The sequence below is a fragment of the Megalobrama amblycephala genome, linkage group LG4 (genome assembly GCF_018812025.1).
Source record: "Megalobrama amblycephala isolate DHTTF-2021 linkage group LG4, ASM1881202v1, whole genome shotgun sequence".
NCBI classification, from domain to species: Eukaryota; Metazoa; Chordata; class Actinopteri; order Cypriniformes; family Xenocyprididae; genus Megalobrama; species Megalobrama amblycephala.
The window spans coordinates 40,738,756-40,758,332 of NC_063047.1; the positions used below are offsets into that span (position 1 = coordinate 40,738,756).

The window sequence follows — 19,577 nt, forward strand, 5'->3', positions numbered from 1 at the left end:
GATGTCAAAAATGTCACACAACTGTCTCAGAGAGTGAAATTCTTGAATAGAAATCTAGAAATCCTACGCATATGTAGTTTGGCATTGTAACGATCACCGTCTGTTCCTGTCACTCCCCGGACTACATCTCCCATCATCCTCTTAGCACACACTTCACACTAATCACTAATCACCACACCCAGCTGCAGCTCATTATCAGGACTATATAAGACTCTCACACACACCACCCATTTGCGAAGTCTTGATTCACCCTGTGACAATTCCGAGCGTTTTTTCCCTGTCTGCCTGTCTGTTATCGTTCCTGCCTGTTTCTTGTTTTTGACCCGTTGCTGCCTGTCCTGATCTTTGCCTGTCCCTTGACTACGACTCTGCCTGTTCCTCACTGTTCCTGTTTGTTCCTGTTTTGACCCTGCCTGTACGACCACTCTCACTTCTAATAAATGCTGCACTTGGATCTCCCGCCTGAGTCTCCATTCGTAACAGGCATAATCTTTCCCTATTAATTCTTAGAATAATGAAAGAAATGAATCAGCTTGGTTATCCACCAAATCAAAGTCATGTGACAAAAAACATTGTTCACTGAGTATATGTGTATTCAAGGTCCAAGAAAGTATTTCCATACTTTTTATTTGATAGTTACACCAAATCAATTTTGTTATGAACATTGATTAGAAATAAAAGATAAAAACCAACATAAATACAAAGATGAAATTTCTATGAACTCTGTGCCTGTCTCTAAAACTATACATTTTAAAAGATCTCTGAAAACCCTTATTTATTGAACTCGATTATTGGTTCCTTTTTATTACCTTAGTACTGAAAATAAAGAAATATTGTATTGTCTTTGTCTTTGAATTTGTATTTTTCGTTTTACATGAACATATGCTCAGTGGATGTTAATATGAAATGCCTAGTTAATCTTCGGTTCTTAGAATCTATGGTCAGATGTCATTTTATTGATAAAGATTTATGATTGTTACTGAAAGATGCACTTTAATTCTGCTTGAAAAGAGTTTTATGGGAAAGAAAATGAGTTCCTTGCCTTTGTATATAGCCTAGCTAAAATTAAACCAGCAAATGAAATTAACTGCATCTAAAAGTTAATGGCCTCATCTAGGGCTTGATTTTGATTGGTTAGCAGCTCATTGTAAGAATGCACATAGCATGAAATGATTGACGTCTTTGTGAATGTTTGTGGTGCATACAGATATAGTTTAATTGATTAAGATTGCACGCGCCTAGTTGTCTCTTTAATTATGCACGTGTTGCAGAGGATTTCAGGTGGTCCAGGAGATGGCGATATAAGCTTTGAAGGAGAGAGAAGAGAGGCTGTACGGATGACTTAGTGGCTTTACCTAACAGATGCAGAGGTTACAGCGTCTCAAATATTTCCCTGCTGCTCATCTGACGCGTAGCAGTTGCCGTTTTCTTCTCGTGAATCAAGGTTGTGGGCTCACTGGATGCAGAGAGAATCTGAACACGTGAACTTCTAGATGGTTGTATGATGAGGACAACATATTATCATGCTTAAATAATAATCAACATTATCAGCATCTCATTGATGCAAAGTTGAATCGCACACGGCAAAAAGAAACAGAGATGTTGAAGGTATTGGGAATTTCGCCCTGTGGTGGTCGTCTGTAAGAGGAGGGTTTAATCAGGGTCGTTATACGCCCCTTTAATGCAAGTTTCCATGGAGGACGGATCTATCAGGAGGACATTACCATCGGAAGTCCTTCACGGACACTTCGCAGTGGCTTTTGTTAAAAATGTGCGGCGCTTGGTTCGCCAGTAACACGGTTATTTACAATGATGGGACCGCGCAGCCAGTCTCAGGCAGGTGAGGACATCGTGTCATGTCACATGTCATGGGTTTTATTGCGCTGTGCTTAGTACTTTTGACATGTATCATATTGTTTTGTGAAGATTGCTTTTAGGCATAAGTAGTGCTGTAGGTTTGCTTGTGAAAATAAAACATAGCCTACGTCGCTTTATTATTATTTTTGAAAACCTATTTTGAGGGAAAAAAGCAAACAACGCTATAAAAAGTAAAAGTATATAGCTGTTACTGTAAAATATAGAAGGACAAATGCTGAATTTTATTACCAATACCAGCACAGATGATGATGGTGGTGAAGATTTTGTGTAAGTGTCTTATAACTGATATGCAGAACCGATTTTTCATTGTTTTTTTTTTTTTTTTTATGTTTTTATGTTTATATGTTATTTTAATGTTGTTACCTTAACAAAGTAGCTGGACAAATATTGAATTTGTATTACCAATAATACCAACTTATTAATATTATAATCATTGATGATGTTGACTATTAAAATAATAATAATAATTTTGTTAATTGTGCAATGCTTTTATATGCAGATTTTACATCTTTGTTTTTTAGTCATTATTTATCATTTAATGAGAATAAATGACTTATATAAAGGGTGAATACTTGTCCATACAATGCATTAAATCTGTTAACTGTGAATATCAATGTTGGGTGGTGTTCTGTATGTTTAGCTCTTCAATGGTGCTTTTTTATTTATAGAGTTAATAGTAAACAACCAGTAACCAACTAATTGTGCATAACGATTATCAGTCTATCAAGAGCTATTTCTATCTGATTTGACTTTTAAAAGTTACTTTAATGTATGTGTGATTTGTTATGCAATGTAGTCTGTTTGGTTACACTTTATTTTCATGTGTCCCTATTACTGTGTAATTACACAGTAATAGTACTGAGTAATATTAATTAAGTACATGTACTTACTTTAGGCTTAGGGTAGGATTAGAGTTTGGTTTAGGGTTAGTTGCATGTAATTATGCCTAATTTATGGTTATTACTATAGTAAATACATGTATCATTTGTAACAAGGACACATTAAAATAAATGTTACCGGCAGTATTTTTCAGTTATTTATTTATTTATAAAAACCAATTAGTTTAGATGTTACCTTATTATGTACATTTTTCAGTTGCCTGTCAAAAGGCATTCATACTGTATCTGCAAGTACACTCAGATGCATTTTTTTGTGTCACTGCCATTTTTCCTCTTAGGAATACCCCCCTTTTTTTTACATCCTTAACACAGTCCTTTTTATTAGCGTCTGAGCACTGTATAACCCTTGAGCGAAGGCACATTTTAGTCTGAGTTTTATGCACTGTACTTCATTGTACCCCTTGGCCAACCAAATCACCCTCCACCCACTCATCAGCGATTTGCACACTAATGCAGTCGCTCACTACTGTCATTACACACTCATGTGTCCCTGAGAGTGCTAATAGAAACCATGCAGGGAACATTCTAGATGATAGTTTTCACAGTGTACAAAATGTGACGAGGATGACATAAAAGGTGAATAATCAGTGCGTAGATTGTAGTTCCTCAACAGTATAATTATGGCCAAGGGTACTGGTGAACTATCTGTGAAAGATGTCTTGTTATTGAATAACTGTTAGATAGAGACTGTTAAAGCTTTCCAGCTTAGAAGTTATTCATACAGTTACAGGACATGTGAATAAGCCTAAAGTAATGTATTTGTGCTGTAACGCTGCATGGATTTATTTAATGTTTATGCATGTGACTATGACATTTAGCAGTAATCCATCCCATTTCTCTGCATATTGTCAGAGCCAAGCATGACTCCGCCACGATGCTCACCCTCCGCTGCTGACAGGTAAACCAAACCTTACATACAAATGCTTATTTGTAGTCCTGACACTATTAATGAATAATACATTATGTGTATGCATTCATAATGTATGTTACATGATTGTATTTACGATTTACGTCTGTTTCTTCAGGTTGCCTACGGAGACTGTTCAGAGGAATAACAGCAGTAATACTGGTGTTATTCTGGACATTTCCACCCTGAAAATGGCCGATGTGGACTCTGAGGTTCCTCCTCTACCTCCACGATACCGCTTTAGAGATCTGCTGCTTGGGGATCAATCATTTCAGAATGATGACAGGTAACTTCATACTGTGTGTCCTCAGCGGGTCACTCTCGGGAGGTGTATTTTAAGAATTCATAAAGCATTCATAAGGCCCACATATACAGTTCACAAAGTGAAAACGTGGAGCTACCTGATCTGACTCATACAAACTACCTTTGTTGGTGAAACCTAATGTAAATCTGTTAGGCTAGATCACTGTTGTTTACATTCAGCATCACACAAAAGTAAAAGTTTACAGCTACTAATGCCATTGTAGAAATGGACTATTAACAGTCAACCATGTTTAATTTATTCTGCAAGTGAAATTGGTCATGTGATCTTAACGCATCGACCCTCATGAGGCTACCCACTCCTCGTAAAATTAAACAACTTTAATTAGTCTGCTTATTAGATTTCATCTTATGTGGGTGTACATTATTTTAAACAATATTTCAAAACAACAATTCATTTTTTTATGTGTAAAATGTTTTTAATGAGGGGAAAATAACTAAGTGCAGCTTTAAATAATGAATATAACTAAATAATTTGTGGTTTAAATTAAACTACATATAAATTAATTAAAAATAAATAAATAAATAAATAAATAAATACATACATACATACACTTAAAAAATGCTGAGTTAAATACAACCCATGTTTGGTTGAAAATGGACAAATCCAGCGATTGGGTTGTTTTAACCCAGCGGTTGGGTTAAATGTGTGCCCAACTTGCTGAGAAGTTTCATTTAAGCCAACTATTGTATAAAAATTACTATATGGCTGGCTTAAAATGAACTCAAAATAGTTTGGAAATGGAAAATCAGACACATAAGTACTAGAGGCAACAATAATAATCAAAAGCGATATAATAAATGTTTATTAATTATTATTCATTAAACGTATAACTACATGCTCATTTATTAAACATATGAATAAATGTTAATTTCCAACATATTTTGGGTTCATTTTAAGCAAGCAATACATCAATTTTTAAACAATAGTTGAGTTAAATAAAACTACCCAGCAGGTTGGGCAAACATTTAACCCAACCACTGGGTTAAAACAACCCATTTGCTGCGTTTGTCCATTTTCAACCCAACTTGGGTTGTTTTTAACCCAGAATTTTTTAGAGTGAACATACATAAACATTTAGATGTTTCCGCATGCAGCACATTTTTACATTACCTGACAAAAAGAGACTGTATTTCAGATGTTGTTTCATAATTAATAATTTCAATACCACACAATCAAGTGTACAATCAAACTATTGGACCGACACACCAGTGGACTGGATTTAACTGTCAGATATAAAATGCATCTTATCAAATTGTTTATGTACATGTGGTGTATATGTTCTATGTTTGCTTTATGGACTCATATAATGTATATATAATGTATAAAACATATAATGAATGTAAACTGTGCATTTGTGTGAGAATAACATGAAGTGTGTTGGGTTATGGGGAGCTGTCCTTCACTGTGGTGCTGAAGTTAAATAGAGGCTGAAATGCATGGCTGAAGAAACACTGTAAATGTTTCTTCTGCATCTTGCTCAATGACTCAACGCTTTGTGATGGATTCAAGGCCGTGACATACAGTACAGTCAAGACTGCCTGGGTATAAGAGAGCCATTGTAACTTATTTAAATAGCTGTGAGCTGTTGTTTGTGATCTTACATACAGAAAAACACAGAGGTGAAATTCAGGGGAACCTTTATGTTTTCAAGAAAACGTTATCATCCTTGGGCTTTGAGTGGGATCTCCGTTTCTTTACAATGATTCACACAAGAAATACATTATTTCTGCATCATTTACCTAACTATAACAGACATCATGGCTGCTCTGAGTCTGCTGTGGTTTTCTTGGTGTAGTTGCCACAGTATCAGTTTTCCCTCTGGTGAGTGAAATTTGTGCTCTATTGCGCAAGCCACAAATCATTGATCTGTTTATTTGAAATCCATCTGCTTCTGTTCTTATATTATTCCTTCATTCTGTTGCATTTCTCAGCTAGTCAAAGCAGGTAGTCACATTATAAGATTCACTGGCCTGGTTTAAAGGTGCCATTGAACGTTTTTTTACAAGATGTAATATAAGTCTAAGGTGTCCCCTGAATGTGTCTGTGAAGTTGCAGCTCAAAATACCCCATAGATTTTTTTTTAATTAATTTTTTTAACTGCCTATTTTGAGGCATAATTAGAAATGCGCCGATTCAAGCTGCGGCCCCTTTAATTGCTCGTGCTCTCCGCCTCCTCCCGAGCTCTCGACTCTATCACTGTATAAACAAAGTTCACACAGCTAATATAACCCTCAAAATGGATCTTTACAAAGTGTTCGTCATGCAGCATGTCTAATCGCGTAAGTATTGTATTTATTTGGATGTTTACATTTGATTCTGAATGAGTTTGATAGTGCTCCGTGGCTAACGGCTAATGCTACACTGTTGGAGAGATTTATAAAGAATGAAGTTGTGTTTATGCATTATACAGACTGAAAGTGTTTAAAAATGAAAATAGCGACAACTCTTGTCTCTGTGAATACAGTAAGAAACGATGGTAACTTTAACCACATTTAACAGTACATTAGCAACATGCTAATTAAACATTTAGAAAGACAATTTACAAATATCACTAAAAATATCATGTTATCATGGATCATGCCAGTTATTATTGCTCCATCTGCCATTTTTCGCTGTTGTCCTTGCTTGCTTACCTAGTCTGATGATTCAGCTGTGCACAGATCCAGACGTTAATACTGGCTGCCCTTGTGTAATGCCTTGAACATGAGCTGGCATATGCAAATATTGGGGGCGTACACCCCGACTGTTACGTGTTGAGATTCGCCTGTTCTTCTGAGGTCTTTTAAACCAATGAGATTTACATAAGAAGGAGGAAACAATGGAGTTTGAGACTCACTGTATGTCATTTCCATGTACTGAACTCTTGTTATTCAACTATGCTGAGGTAAATTCAATTTTCAATTCGATGGCACCTTTAATTGTTTTACAATGTTTATGGTAACAATTGCACACTATTTTTTGAGCTCTTTCTGGAAGGTTGTAAGTGGTCCATATGTCTCAGGGGAGACTGCTGACTTCAGACTTTTCCCTTTCTAAGTTTCTTTTTCAGGCCAGGCAAGGCCAGGTCAATTTAACGAGAACACTACATTATTTATCTTCACACTAAGTCTTAACTGTGACTCAAGCTCTTTTAGAAACGAAGCACACAGAAAGCAATATCCCACCGTGTTAGAGCGCTGTAATCATGGGCTCATTCCATCACTGATGATTCTGTTACTAGCATGTCCTCTCTGTGAAAATACGTTACGCTTGGTTTTACACTGGAAAAATTGCCATGATTGTGAGATGTAATATCTTATAATAAAAGTGAAGGCTTAAATAGACTGGAGGAAGGTAATCAATGAAACAGGGTGAGAACTAATGAGAAACCAAGACTAATAAATGACTAGAACTCAGGGAAATACAATGAAGCCTAAGACTTGAAACTAAACAAGACAGTGAATCTAAACATGACCGTGACACAAGCAGGCTATTTTTTTTTTTCTGTCATAGCATATCAACATGCATGCTGTCTCTGCAACAGAACAGTTTGGTGCTGATCATCCTTGATCATTAGAGATTACAGTGTGTGTGTGTGTGTGTGTGTGTGTGTGTGTGTGTGTGAGCACGCTTGAGTCAAAGGCTAATGCTTTAACGTGGCGTGAAGTCGGGAATCTCCACATGCTGTCATGTCAATTATGATATTGTGTGTGGGAAAGTGTGTTTGTGTCTGTTCTGAACACAGAAATTAAGGCTGTTTGTGTGTATGTATGTGCTTGTAAATCCTGTGATTATCTCTAAGGTTACCCAGAGGACCTTTCCTCTGACTATTTTGCTCTCTCAGATGCATTACTGTTCCCTCCATTTCAGTTTCTGTCTATTCCAACACCCATGTTTTCACTGTTTATGTGCATGTATATATGCTCCTATATATTGTGTGGGAGTTGAAGAGGACAGAGGACATTTTCTCATGCCAAATTGACAGTACAGAGCATTAGCAGTAGTTTTTCTGCTTAATTTCAAACAGTCAAAGGTGACTTTGCTCCAGTCAATCACATCAATCTCACCTTTTTGTGGTTGTCAGTGGAAGCTATTGTATCCTCATCAACAGCAGCAAAAGTACTGCACCATTCTAGTCTCAAACAATCTCTGTTGCAAAATAGGGTTGGTTTTTCTACAGAGATGTCCCTGGGGTTGATAATAATAATAAGCTTAAAGGTGCCCTAGAATTAAATATTGAATTTACTTCGGCATAGTTGAATAACAATAGTTCAGTACATGGAAAAGACATACAGTGAGTTTCAAACTCCATTGTTTCCTCCTTCTTATATAAATCTCATTTGTTTAAAAGACCTCAGAAGAACAGGCGAATCTCAACATAACACCGACTGTTACGTAACAGTCGGGATCATTAATATGTACGCCCCCAATATTTGCATATGCCAGCTCATGTTCAAGAATTAGACAATGGCAGATCGTCTGGATCACGGAGACAAGAGCCGTTGCTATTTTCATTTTTAAACACTTGCAGTCTGTATAATTCATAAACACAATTTCATTTTTTATAAATCTCTCCAACAGTGTGTAATGTTAGCTTTAGCCACGGAGCACTATCAAACTCATTCAGAATCAAATGTAAACATCCAAATAAATACAATACTTACGCGATTAGACATGCTGCATGACGAACACTTTGTAAAGATCCATTTTGAGGGTTATATTAGCTGTGTGAACTGTGTTTATGCTGTTGAAGGCAAGCGCGAGAATTAAAGGGGCCGCAACCTATATATCGGTGCATAGTTAATGATGGCCCAAAATAGGCAGTTAAAAAAATGAATAAAAAAAAATCTATGGGGTATTTTGAGCTGAAACTTCACAGACACATTCAGGGGACACCTTAGACTTATATTACATCTATTAAAAAGACATTCTAGGTCACCTTTAACATTTTCCACCCCTTTTAAGGAGCCCTGCACATGACATGAAGAAAAAAACGTTACTTTAAAAAATTTAAGTGCGTGCGATTTACTATTTTGTTCCCTCGATTTATTAAACGATTGCATGTTTTACTAATTCGTTCCCTTTATTTACAAATTGTTTTAGTAAATTGAGGGAATGTATTAGAAAATCTAATTTAGCCTACTATTTTGATGTATGATGGTCACATTAAAACAGTCCTGGAATTCATCATTTATTTTTGCTACTTTTTGCACCACCATCAGTTGTGCAATATAAATGTAAATTATAAATGTTCACTGTCACTTTTGATTAATTTATAGCATCCTTGCAGAATAAAAGTATTAAAACCAAATTTTCTGACATTATTGTGTGCATGTTAAATGTGCAAGTTGTGAGGACCAAATGTCCCCACAAAGATTACTATCTAATACCAGAAACGTTTTGATTTATGATTCATAAACCGCTTATAAATCGTACTAAATGATTTTTTTTTTGAAAATGTAAAAATTCTGAAAGGTTTCTGTGAGTGTTGTGTTTAGGGGTAGAGTTAGGGAATAGAATATTCAGTTTGTACAGCATATAACTCATTATGTCTATGGAAAGTCCCCATAAAATTTGTCAGTCCAAACTGATGATGGATAACTGATTTCTGGCTAAACTAACAGGTCGAAGTAACTTATTGCATAATATTGCATCAAACATATTCCAAAAAGCCCATGAGCACAACAGCTACTTGTTAGATTTGTTACAATGCAGTGTCTATATTTATATCAACTATTAAGACCGAATATGTATTGCTGTATGTGATTTATAACATAAAGTAAATGATCTACGATGAAATCAGTCTGGGGGCTTTTAAATGACATCAATCTGACTGCATCAGTGTGGAGGTGTTTTTCCAGTGTGCTAATCTGAGCCTGTGCTGGCATGAGTATGAAGGGTGAAGGTGCTTTAGGGCTGTTCTTCAGCTGTTCCTCCTATGATGCAGTCTAGACTAAAGGCCAAAGTAGCCTGTGCATCACACTGAGTGGGCGACTGCCATTTATTGTCAGAATATCAATCTTTCACAACAGCCACTTGGTTGCGTTCAACTGCATTCAGTGAAGTTCTGCATTCACTGAAGTTCATGTAAATCAACATTGTATGCCCAGAATGTTCTTATAAGTGTGGCAAATGTAGGGTTGTTTGCTGACAATAATCTATGACTAAGGCCCAATCCCAGTCCTATTTTATACCCCTTTGCCTACCCCTACCCCTCTCCTACCCCTACCCTTTGAAACAGAGTGGCAAGGACTAGGGTTGAAAATATACCACTACTACACCGTTACATGTCATCATGACCATGAACACAACTTTGAATGTAACACAAAACAAATTATTATTTGTCATTAAAATCTTATTAAATCCAAAAAATACTTACATTTATGGGTCTTCTTGTTCGCTTGGGCAGCCATGTTGCCAGTGTGGCTGGTGTATGCAGGGAAATTTCTCATACCCCTTTGTTTGAAGTGGGGTCCCTGAAAAATCTTCGTATGAAAGGCTATCTGGCCCTTCCCCCTAACCCTACCCCTCCAACCAAAAGAGAATCGAGACACCTCTACCCCTTCACGTGAACATGCAAAACAGAGGAGTTGGGGAAAGGGTAGGGGTAAGGGGTAGAAATGGGATTGGTCTTAAATGTCTTATTTTATACTACTGCACAGCAACACCCTTGAAACCACCCACAACACCATAGCAACCACACAGCAACATGTTAGGAACCACTCAGAACACCTTAGCAATTGCATAGCAACAACCTGGCAACCTTTGCATGGTATCAATTTTCTTTAGATAATGCTAAAATCTAGCTTGTATTATGTCCACCTGGATTTTGTTACTTGTCAAAATCTGGAGAGAGAAAGAGAGAGAAGAAAACTTTTGTTATGAATGCAATCATCAGTGTGTTTTCCAAAGGATCCATTATGATATGTTGACATACTTCTCCAAATAAAAGATTGTGGTAGTGCTGCAAATTAGACCTCTGGCTTGACAATTAAATTAGCTGACATTGTTGAAGCCCTGGCTGTCGAATGTGATAAGCTGTTTTAATGAAGGTAGCAAAAGAAAGAGCAAAAGCGCAAGAACGTGTGTATGTGTGTGTGTCACACGGCTCAGTGAGTGTGAAGAGATGTCTCAGAGGTTAGCCAGAAGAGCTATTCAGTGGAGGGGGAGACATGCTGCTTAGTGGAGGTGGAGATTTCAATCCTCTCATTAGAGCTTGAGTAATTTTCCCAAGACCAGAAAATAAAACCGCTTGCATTTAATCTCATGTTATACTGCCGTCTCATATTACACAGTGCCAACAGATGATTCTATGCTTATATATAATCTAGTTTCTGTGGAACATATTAAGTTGGTTCGTCAGATTACATTTCAGTTTTGTAAGAAACAATTAAAGGAACAGGTTTTCTGTATCATAAACAGCACCAAACAGAAACTGATGTTGACACATCATTAATATTGTGGGAGTCTTGATATTCAACGTTTTTGATCTGCCTGCACTGACACCATTGTATGCGAACTGAACTGCGCTGGATGATGACAGCACTGTTTTCTCCAGAGCTGCTGTATAGATAAATTAACTAAATTAATAACTAATGATTTTTACAATGCAATGAATCAATACTGAATTTACTTAAGCTGGACAATGATGCTACTTTCTTCTGCTTTACAGCCAAAATTATGTTCCCTCTATCACTATAAAGCTGCTTTGACACAATCTGCACTGTAAAAAGCGCTATATAAATAAAGGTGACTTGACTTGAATGTGATTGTGAGTGCAGGATATAGGTTTCACACAAAAATTAATGTTCTGTCTTCTTCATTACTCTCTTGTTGTTCCAAGCCTGAACGTTTTTTTACAAGATGTAATATAAGTCTAAGGTGTCCCCTGAATGTGTCTGTGAAGTTTCAGCTCAAAATACCCCATAGATTTTTTTTAATACATTTTTTTAACTGCCTATTTTGGGGCATAATTAGAAATGTGCCGATTCAGGTTGCGGCCCCTTTAAATGCTCACGCTCCCCGCCCACGGAGCTCGCGCTTGCCTTAAACGGTGCATAAACAAAGTTTACACAACTAATATAACCCTCAAAATGGATCTTTACAAAGTGTTCGTCATGCATACTGCATGCATGCGTCGGATTATGTAAATATTGTATTTATTTGGATGTTTACATTTGATTCTGAATTAATTTTAGACTGTGATCCGTGGCTAACAGCTAATGCTACACTGTTGGAGAGATTTATAAAGAATGAAGTTGTGTTTATGCATTATACAGACTGCAAGTATTTAATAATGAAAATAACAACGGCTCATCTCTGTGAATACAGTAAGAAACAATGGTAACTTTAACCACATTTAACAGTACATTAGCAACATGCTAACAAAACATTTAGAAAGACAGTTTACAAATATCACTAAAAATATCATGTTACATGGATCATGTCAGTTATTATCACTCCATCTGCCATTTTTCGCTATTGTTCTTGCTTGCTTACCTAGTCTGATGATTCAGCTGTGTGCAGCTCCAGACATTAATACTGGCTGCCCTTGTGTAATGCCTTGAACATGGGCTGGCATATGCAAATATTGGGGGCGTACATATTAATGATCCCGACTGTTACGTAACAGTCGGTGTTATGTTGAGATTCGCCTGTTCTTCGGAGGTCTTTTAAACAAATGAGATTTATATAAGAAGGAGGAAACAATGGTGTTTGAGACTCACTGTATGTCTTTTCCATGTACTGAACTCTTGTTATTCAACTATGCCAAGATAAATTCAATTTTTAATTCTAGGGCACCTTTAAAAAAATAGCTAAATGTTTATTGTAATTTTTAAATATAAAAATACTAATATATTAATAATACATTGATCGTTCATGTTAATTCATAGTGCATTATAACTAATGTAAGAGACAACTTTAAAATGTTAAAATGTAAATGTTGAAATTAAAAATGACCAATACTTTTATTAAACTTATTTAATGTTATAAATGGACTCTTATTGTAGTGTTACCATTTCATATAAATCCAAACAGTCATGCTTAAAAATGACCATCTTTCCACACAAAGGCATAGCATGGCTCTATTATATGTATACTTTCACACATTATTTGCCTCTATTTTAGAAAACTTGATGATTATCTAATCAAAATATGTGTTACAGTGCCGATAAAAAAGAACTGAAATCGAACACATTTCTGATTTGTTATGTTTCTGACGCTGCATGATGAGAATACAGTTTAAATATGCAACTTCGCTGGATAATGAATGCATAAAAGCAAACAAATGGATATAAACTAATGCAAATGAATGGTAACAAACGTGACATTAAACAGCTGGTGTTTTTGTCACATTGTTTTAACCGCTTGAGACAAATTAGCATCCTCTCAGCCTCAACGGCAAACATACTACTATTCTCCACTAATGCAGCATCTAGTCAACAAACTAATTACTTTATAATGATATGAAAACATGTTCTGTAGTGTACACTGTATAACATACCATTTTGTTGTCCGTTTTAAATCCGTTTTTGAAGTGTCCCGCTCTGTGCAGCGTGCAGCCTCACGTCACATGTCAAAACAAACTCTATGAGGGATCAGTGATAGTCTTATTTCACCTCTAGAGGTTGCTCTCGTACAGTATAATGACAGCGCACTCTTCTCAGCCGCTCCAGCCATGAACGCAACCCGGAAAATGAAATCAGCCGCGGTTGTGCGAGCACTTGTTTGCACATGCTTGCTTGCAGTCTGTGTTCTTCCAACTTTATTCTGTAGTAAGTAATGAAAATGCTTTGGGAAAATGTATCGGAGTAAAAGTATACATTTTATTTAGGAAATGTAGTGAAGTTAAAGTAAAAGTTGACAGAAATATAAAAACTCAAGTACAGATACTCCCAAAAGATACTTAAGTACTGTAACAAAGTATTATTACTTCGTTACATTAAACCACTGCCAATGAGCATATGTTGCAACCAACACTGAGACATTTCTCAGAATATCTTCTTTTATGTTCCATAGATTACATGTCACCTAACTCTCATTAGAGTATTAGTAGACTTTTTGCTCAATATCTGCTAACTCTTTATTGTGATGTTCCCCCAACAGATATTCTACTGACTTTAAGTAACTTTGCAACTACATGTCAACTTATTCTAACCCTAACCCTACCAGTCTACTAATTAGGGCTGTCCTTGACTAAAGATGTTTCTGGTCGACTTGTAGTCGTTCATTTTAAAAGAATAGTCGATTAATCGCACATTTATTAATAAACCATTGAAATCATAATAAAGAGCCTTTAATGCCTACATAGCCTAATCAGACTTTACAGATTCAAAACATGTATTACTCTTATCTATATGACCAAAAATGACTTAAGTATTTTAAGTGCAAGTGATCGCACTGGCAACTCCATGTTAGCTGTCATGCAGGAAGCGCGCTACAATTCAGGGTACATAATATACATTTTTCTAGGTCAATGTTAAAGTGAGCAGTCATGTAAAGTTGCTACTACGTACATGTTGTCACGGGTGTTTTGGTTTTATGTTCATATTTTGTATTTCATGTCTTTTATTTTGTAGATTATTTTGTAGTTTGATTTATGTTGCTTGATGTGTCATGCTTCCCTTGCTCCTCATGTTCTCCCTTAGTCAATGTGTCATGTTCTCATTGGGTGCGAAGAGGCCGGCGGGCCTGAGTGCGAAGCGGTCGTGGACTTAAGTGCGAAGCAGCCGGCGGGCTTGAGTGCGAAGCATGACACATGGACTAAGGGAGAACATGAGGAGCAAGGGAAGCATGACACATCAAGCAACATAAATCAAACTACAAAATAATCTACAAAATAAAAGACATGAAATACAAAATATGAACATAAATCCAAAACACCCGTGACCCGTTTCATATAATAAGCCATATTTGAGGTTGATGAATGATAGGTGAGTGTTGATATATGTCCTACCCAATGTACTGTAATTACCACATAGGCCAACTGTTAACCATTTGTCCGTCACAGACTGCGTGACTTCGCCACTTCCTGTGGATTTTTTTTTCTGCGACTAAAAACTTTTTGGTCAATTAAGCCTCTGACTAACGGTTAGTCAACTATTAGGGGGCAGCCCTGCTACTAATATTCTACTAACACACTAATGAGAGTTAGCAGACATTTTTACTTCTAGTCAAAAGAATGTGTTAAAGGGACCATCAGAATAAAGTGAAACCAGAAAGTCATACAGGTTTGCAACGACATGAGGATGAGAAAACGATGACAGAATTTTCGTTTTTGGGTGGCTGTTCCTTTAAGGGTGGTGTGCACATTTCATGACCATGAATAAACAATGTTATGGTCTCTGAGTGTGTGTTGTGGCCATGACAACTTATATTGTTGACAACCACTATGATAGCCGTTATCTCAGTTTAAACAGGCAGTCTGCATCGTTTGCCATCTGAATTGCATTCAAAGACTGTGATCAATGTAACAGTGAGACCGAGTCCTTCTCTGATTGTGTACGTGTTAATTTCAAACCACTGTACAAAAACGACAGTACAATATCACCTCCCTGATTAATTATTCAATCCCCCTTATTGAAAAATGGCAGCCTATAAAGAGATTAGCCAAGAAATCCCATTTGTATTTTTGGAATATTGTGATGATTGCATAGCAATCATTTCCCTACTAAACTAACATTCAGTAATAACACGGCTGTTTAATATTAATTTTAAGATCTGTTTGTATCCAGTAATTCTCCTGGAGGTGTTGTTTAAAATAAATAGAGTCTCAGAGTGATTTTAAATATATAATTTTAAATAATATTCTAAGTAGGACTGGTGTTAATGTCTGTAAAAAATATTTACTGTTGTCAAAAATAATTAACACAATTAATGCTCCTTCCATTTTTTTTTTTCCAATTCCTAAAGTAGCTATGCCAATATCTTTTCCCCACATTCTTTGGCTAGCATTACAGCTGTCTGTCACTCCGCAAGAGCTTATAGATTATTGACAGAGACCATCACCAAACACACCATTTAAAAGGCACATTTAAATTAGGTTGTTAAAGTTTATACAATTAGAAGTTGTTATAATATTTTAATGTTCTATATTTGCAGTTTAAGCCTGGCTTTCAAGTATACAGTAATGTTGAATGACAATAATTTCTAATTTTAGGATGCTCAGTTTCCTTGTGGAATGTGTCATGAAATCTTAGAATTACAGCCAGGATTACTTCCTCTCTTTTGGACTGTCACTATCTTGGTTTTTCTATCTCTGCTTCCCTTTAATGAAGAGCAGTAATGTGGAACTTGCACAGTGCATAGAGCTATATTCTGAATCATCCATCTGTAAAATCCATCGGCTTTCTCTGCATGATTCTCCCACCAGACCCCCAGACTGGAGCATCTTACACATGCTGTATCTCGGCTGGATAAGGATGTCATATTATGCCAGAAGGCATGAAGAATCCAATTCTTTGCTGTATATAATATCTGCAGAAGATCATTAAAGGAACTGCATCAAGTGTTTTCTCTCACAGGCATGTTTTCTGCTGTTTTCGCTGGTGCTGTGAGCTGACTGTGCCCAGTAGAGCTCTCGCACTGATTCAGGCAGCTGCTGTAGGAATCTGGAGCTCTCAGCTTCGTGATAATGTGTAGTGACAGGAAATCATCTCTGCACTCAAGACTTCCATCTGCTGTTCTGAACGGGGAAATGGTTTAGTTATTAGTGGTCTGTTCTGTCAGATGCTTTGCTGTGAATTCTCTAACCTTGCCATGCTTTTTTGAATTTGTGTAACATTTGTTTGCTTGCCTTCGGATAATTTGCGATTAACAGCAGAAAAGAATAATCCGGAAATAAAACATATAGATAATGTGTTTTATAAACAAGCTACCACAGTTATTAGTCAGTTATATATAATCTTCAGCATAGAATGAGTTTAAGGAGCTTTTTTTTTTTTAGTTCATCAGATGATTTAGTTTCTGTCAAATTATTATTATTTTTTATTTACAGCTGGTAATGTGCATTTGCCAATACAAATTTTCAAACCCCCTTAGACAGTAAGCACAACAGCAGGACTAAATTGTGAACAATTTTTTTATTGTTTTATTTGAAATAAATTCAGAGACCACATCCTACAGTATTCATGAAATTGTTTCTTACTCAAACTCAGCATTAGCAAAACTTTATTAATGTATCTATGTCCCATTTTCACAGTTTCATTTACATTTCTGTTCAAAAACATAACAGTAAATTCATATTAATTACACAAAAATATGCTTCACGAACAATATTCTTCAAAACCATATTGTTCGTAAAGCATATTGGTGTGTAATTAATATGAATTTACTGTTAAAATAAATGTCTAAAATAAATAAATATTTATTTTTATTTTAATATATTTGTCATCCGCAGAAGGAAGAAAGTTATATAGGTAAACAACAAGAAGCCGAGTAAATGATGGCAGAAGTTTCATTTTTGGGTGAACGTCTCTTTAATATCAAGAGATTGTATCACCAAAGACTCATATAGTGCAGCAGAATCAGAAAGAGCTTTATTGCCAAGTACACACACGAGGAATTTGTCTTGGTGACAGGAGTTATCAGTGAAGAAGGAAATTAAATGTAGATGACATAATTCTCAAGTAGATGAGAATTGTAGCCAAATAAAAAAAAATCTGCATTGACTAGCATGTTTCTATATGTGTACAGGTAAATATGTTGGATGGGGATATGTAGTATGTTGTACAGTATTAAAGCATAAAAGGAATTGGAGCAAGTGTTAGAGGTTATTAAAGGGTTTTTTATGTTGGAGTTACAATACAAAAAGACCAATAAAATGTGTAAAAATACACATTGTAAAACTTGTAATTTACTCTAGTAACATGTACTGCAGTGCATGAAACATGATAAAGTACTCCATAAAGGTACTTGTTTGTAGTCATCATGCATCATGTAACATCATGTAGTGTTTTAATGTCATTGTTAATTGAAGTTATTTCTACATGTTAAAGGGTTAGTTCACCCAAAAATGAAAATTCTGTCATTTTTTACTTACCCTCATGCCATTCCACACCCGTAAGACCTTCGTTCATCTTCGGAATACAAATTAAGATATTTTAGTTGAAATCTGATGGCTCAGTGAGGCCTCCATAGGGAGCAATGACATCCCCTCTCTCAAGATCCATGAAGGTACTAAAAACACATCTAAATCAGTGCTTCAAAACAATGCTTCAGGAAGCTTCGGAGCACAATGAATCAGTGTATCGAATCTGCTGTTCGGAGCGCCAAAGTCACGTGATTTCAGCAGTTTGGCAGTTAATTTGTGTTCCAAAGATGAATGAAGGTCTTACAAGTGTGGAACGGCATGAGGGTGAGTAATAAATGACAGAATTTTCATTTTTGGGTGAACTAACCCTTTAATGGGTGAGAGTTTTCCTCTGTTATGGCAGAAAAAAAGTTAGACATAAGAGAATATATTGTGAATTACATTTTTGCACTATTGGCTAATTGATTTGGATAATTGACACATAAAATCCTAAAATCAAAAATTTTTATTGGGGTGAAAAAAACATTTAGTACTATGTACTATGTTCTAAATATTCTCTGAAAGGTCTTCACACAATTTGATTCACAAGTAAATTTATCTTATTTTAAGGATATTTTGTTATTTTTACTGGAAAATTTGCAGTGAACTTTTAACTAGATTAGCTAAAACTGATTGAAAAAAAAAAAAAAAAAAATCTGGTTAGTGATGTGAATGTCTAGATTCAGCTCATTGAATGTTTGCCTCACACCCCCTGAGTTCATAAAAATCAATAATTCTCTGACAGTAACCATAATGCAGATTTCACCAAGTGCAACATGTTCCTGGATCATAATCTTTGTTGATCCTGAAACAACATTCCAATCAACCAATCAGATTTGAGTGGCAAGTTTAAAGTTTATGTGAAGTTTACACTTGCAACCAGGCTTAGGTGCTCCTACATCAGTGTTATTCACCTATCATCTCACTCTGATTTAAGGGATTACTTATGGGTAGGGTTAGGTTTAGGGGTAGGGTACATTTTCAGACAGGAATATTGTTCCAGGATCAACAAAGTATGTTAACCCAGGAATGCATCTAACTCGGAAAAATCAGGACATAGAATAATAACACTCCCTGCATCCCAATGTGCATACTATCCACCCTATCCACCCTAAATAGTATGGAATATTACTAGTGTCACATACTATTTAGGATGGATGGTATGCACATTGAGACACAGACACTGTCTCAGGGAGGATTGAGAAAGATGTGTATTGCTCTTCCTCTGACCACAGGGTGTCACTGTGATATTTCATGGTGGAATCCCCTGCCTACTGTTCTCATAATCTAGTGTTACATAATCGTCATCCTCAGTGCAGAGACTGAACAAGAACAGAGACTCCCACTCAGGCGGTGGGCCGTACTCTCTATTCGTGAAGATTTCATGACTTTGCTCACAGCTGCGTGTTTATGTTTGGTTTCCACTGCATGTGCTGTTATAATTTAGATAAAAGGTGTGGTTTCTGAAGAAAAAAAGGAACTGGCCTACAGTTCTTATTAGTAAGCCTATAAACAGTA

General features: G+C 36.1%; 1 protein-coding gene across 13 annotated transcripts in view; it reads left to right on the forward strand.

Moving 5' to 3' along the window:
* The first annotated feature begins 921 nt into the window (after positions 1-921).
* kcnt1b (potassium sodium-activated channel subfamily T member 1b) overlaps positions 922-19,577 on the forward strand; it is a 105,193-nt gene continuing 86,537 nt past the window's right edge. For 6 of the 13 annotated variants that reach the window (XM_048189311.1, XM_048189315.1, XM_048189318.1 and 3 more), the window contains exons 1-3: positions 923-1,840; positions 3,630-3,675; positions 3,803-3,970. In XM_048189311.1, coding sequence (XP_048045268.1) covers positions 1,810-1,840; positions 3,630-3,675; positions 3,803-3,970 — 245 coding nt within the window. In that variant the 5' untranslated portion in view covers positions 923-1,809. Of the gene's footprint in view, positions 1,841-3,629; positions 3,676-3,802; positions 3,971-19,577 lie in introns of all 13 variants that reach the window. The other 7 variants (XM_048189325.1, XM_048189326.1, XM_048189317.1 and 4 more) reach the window with 4 other exon arrangements.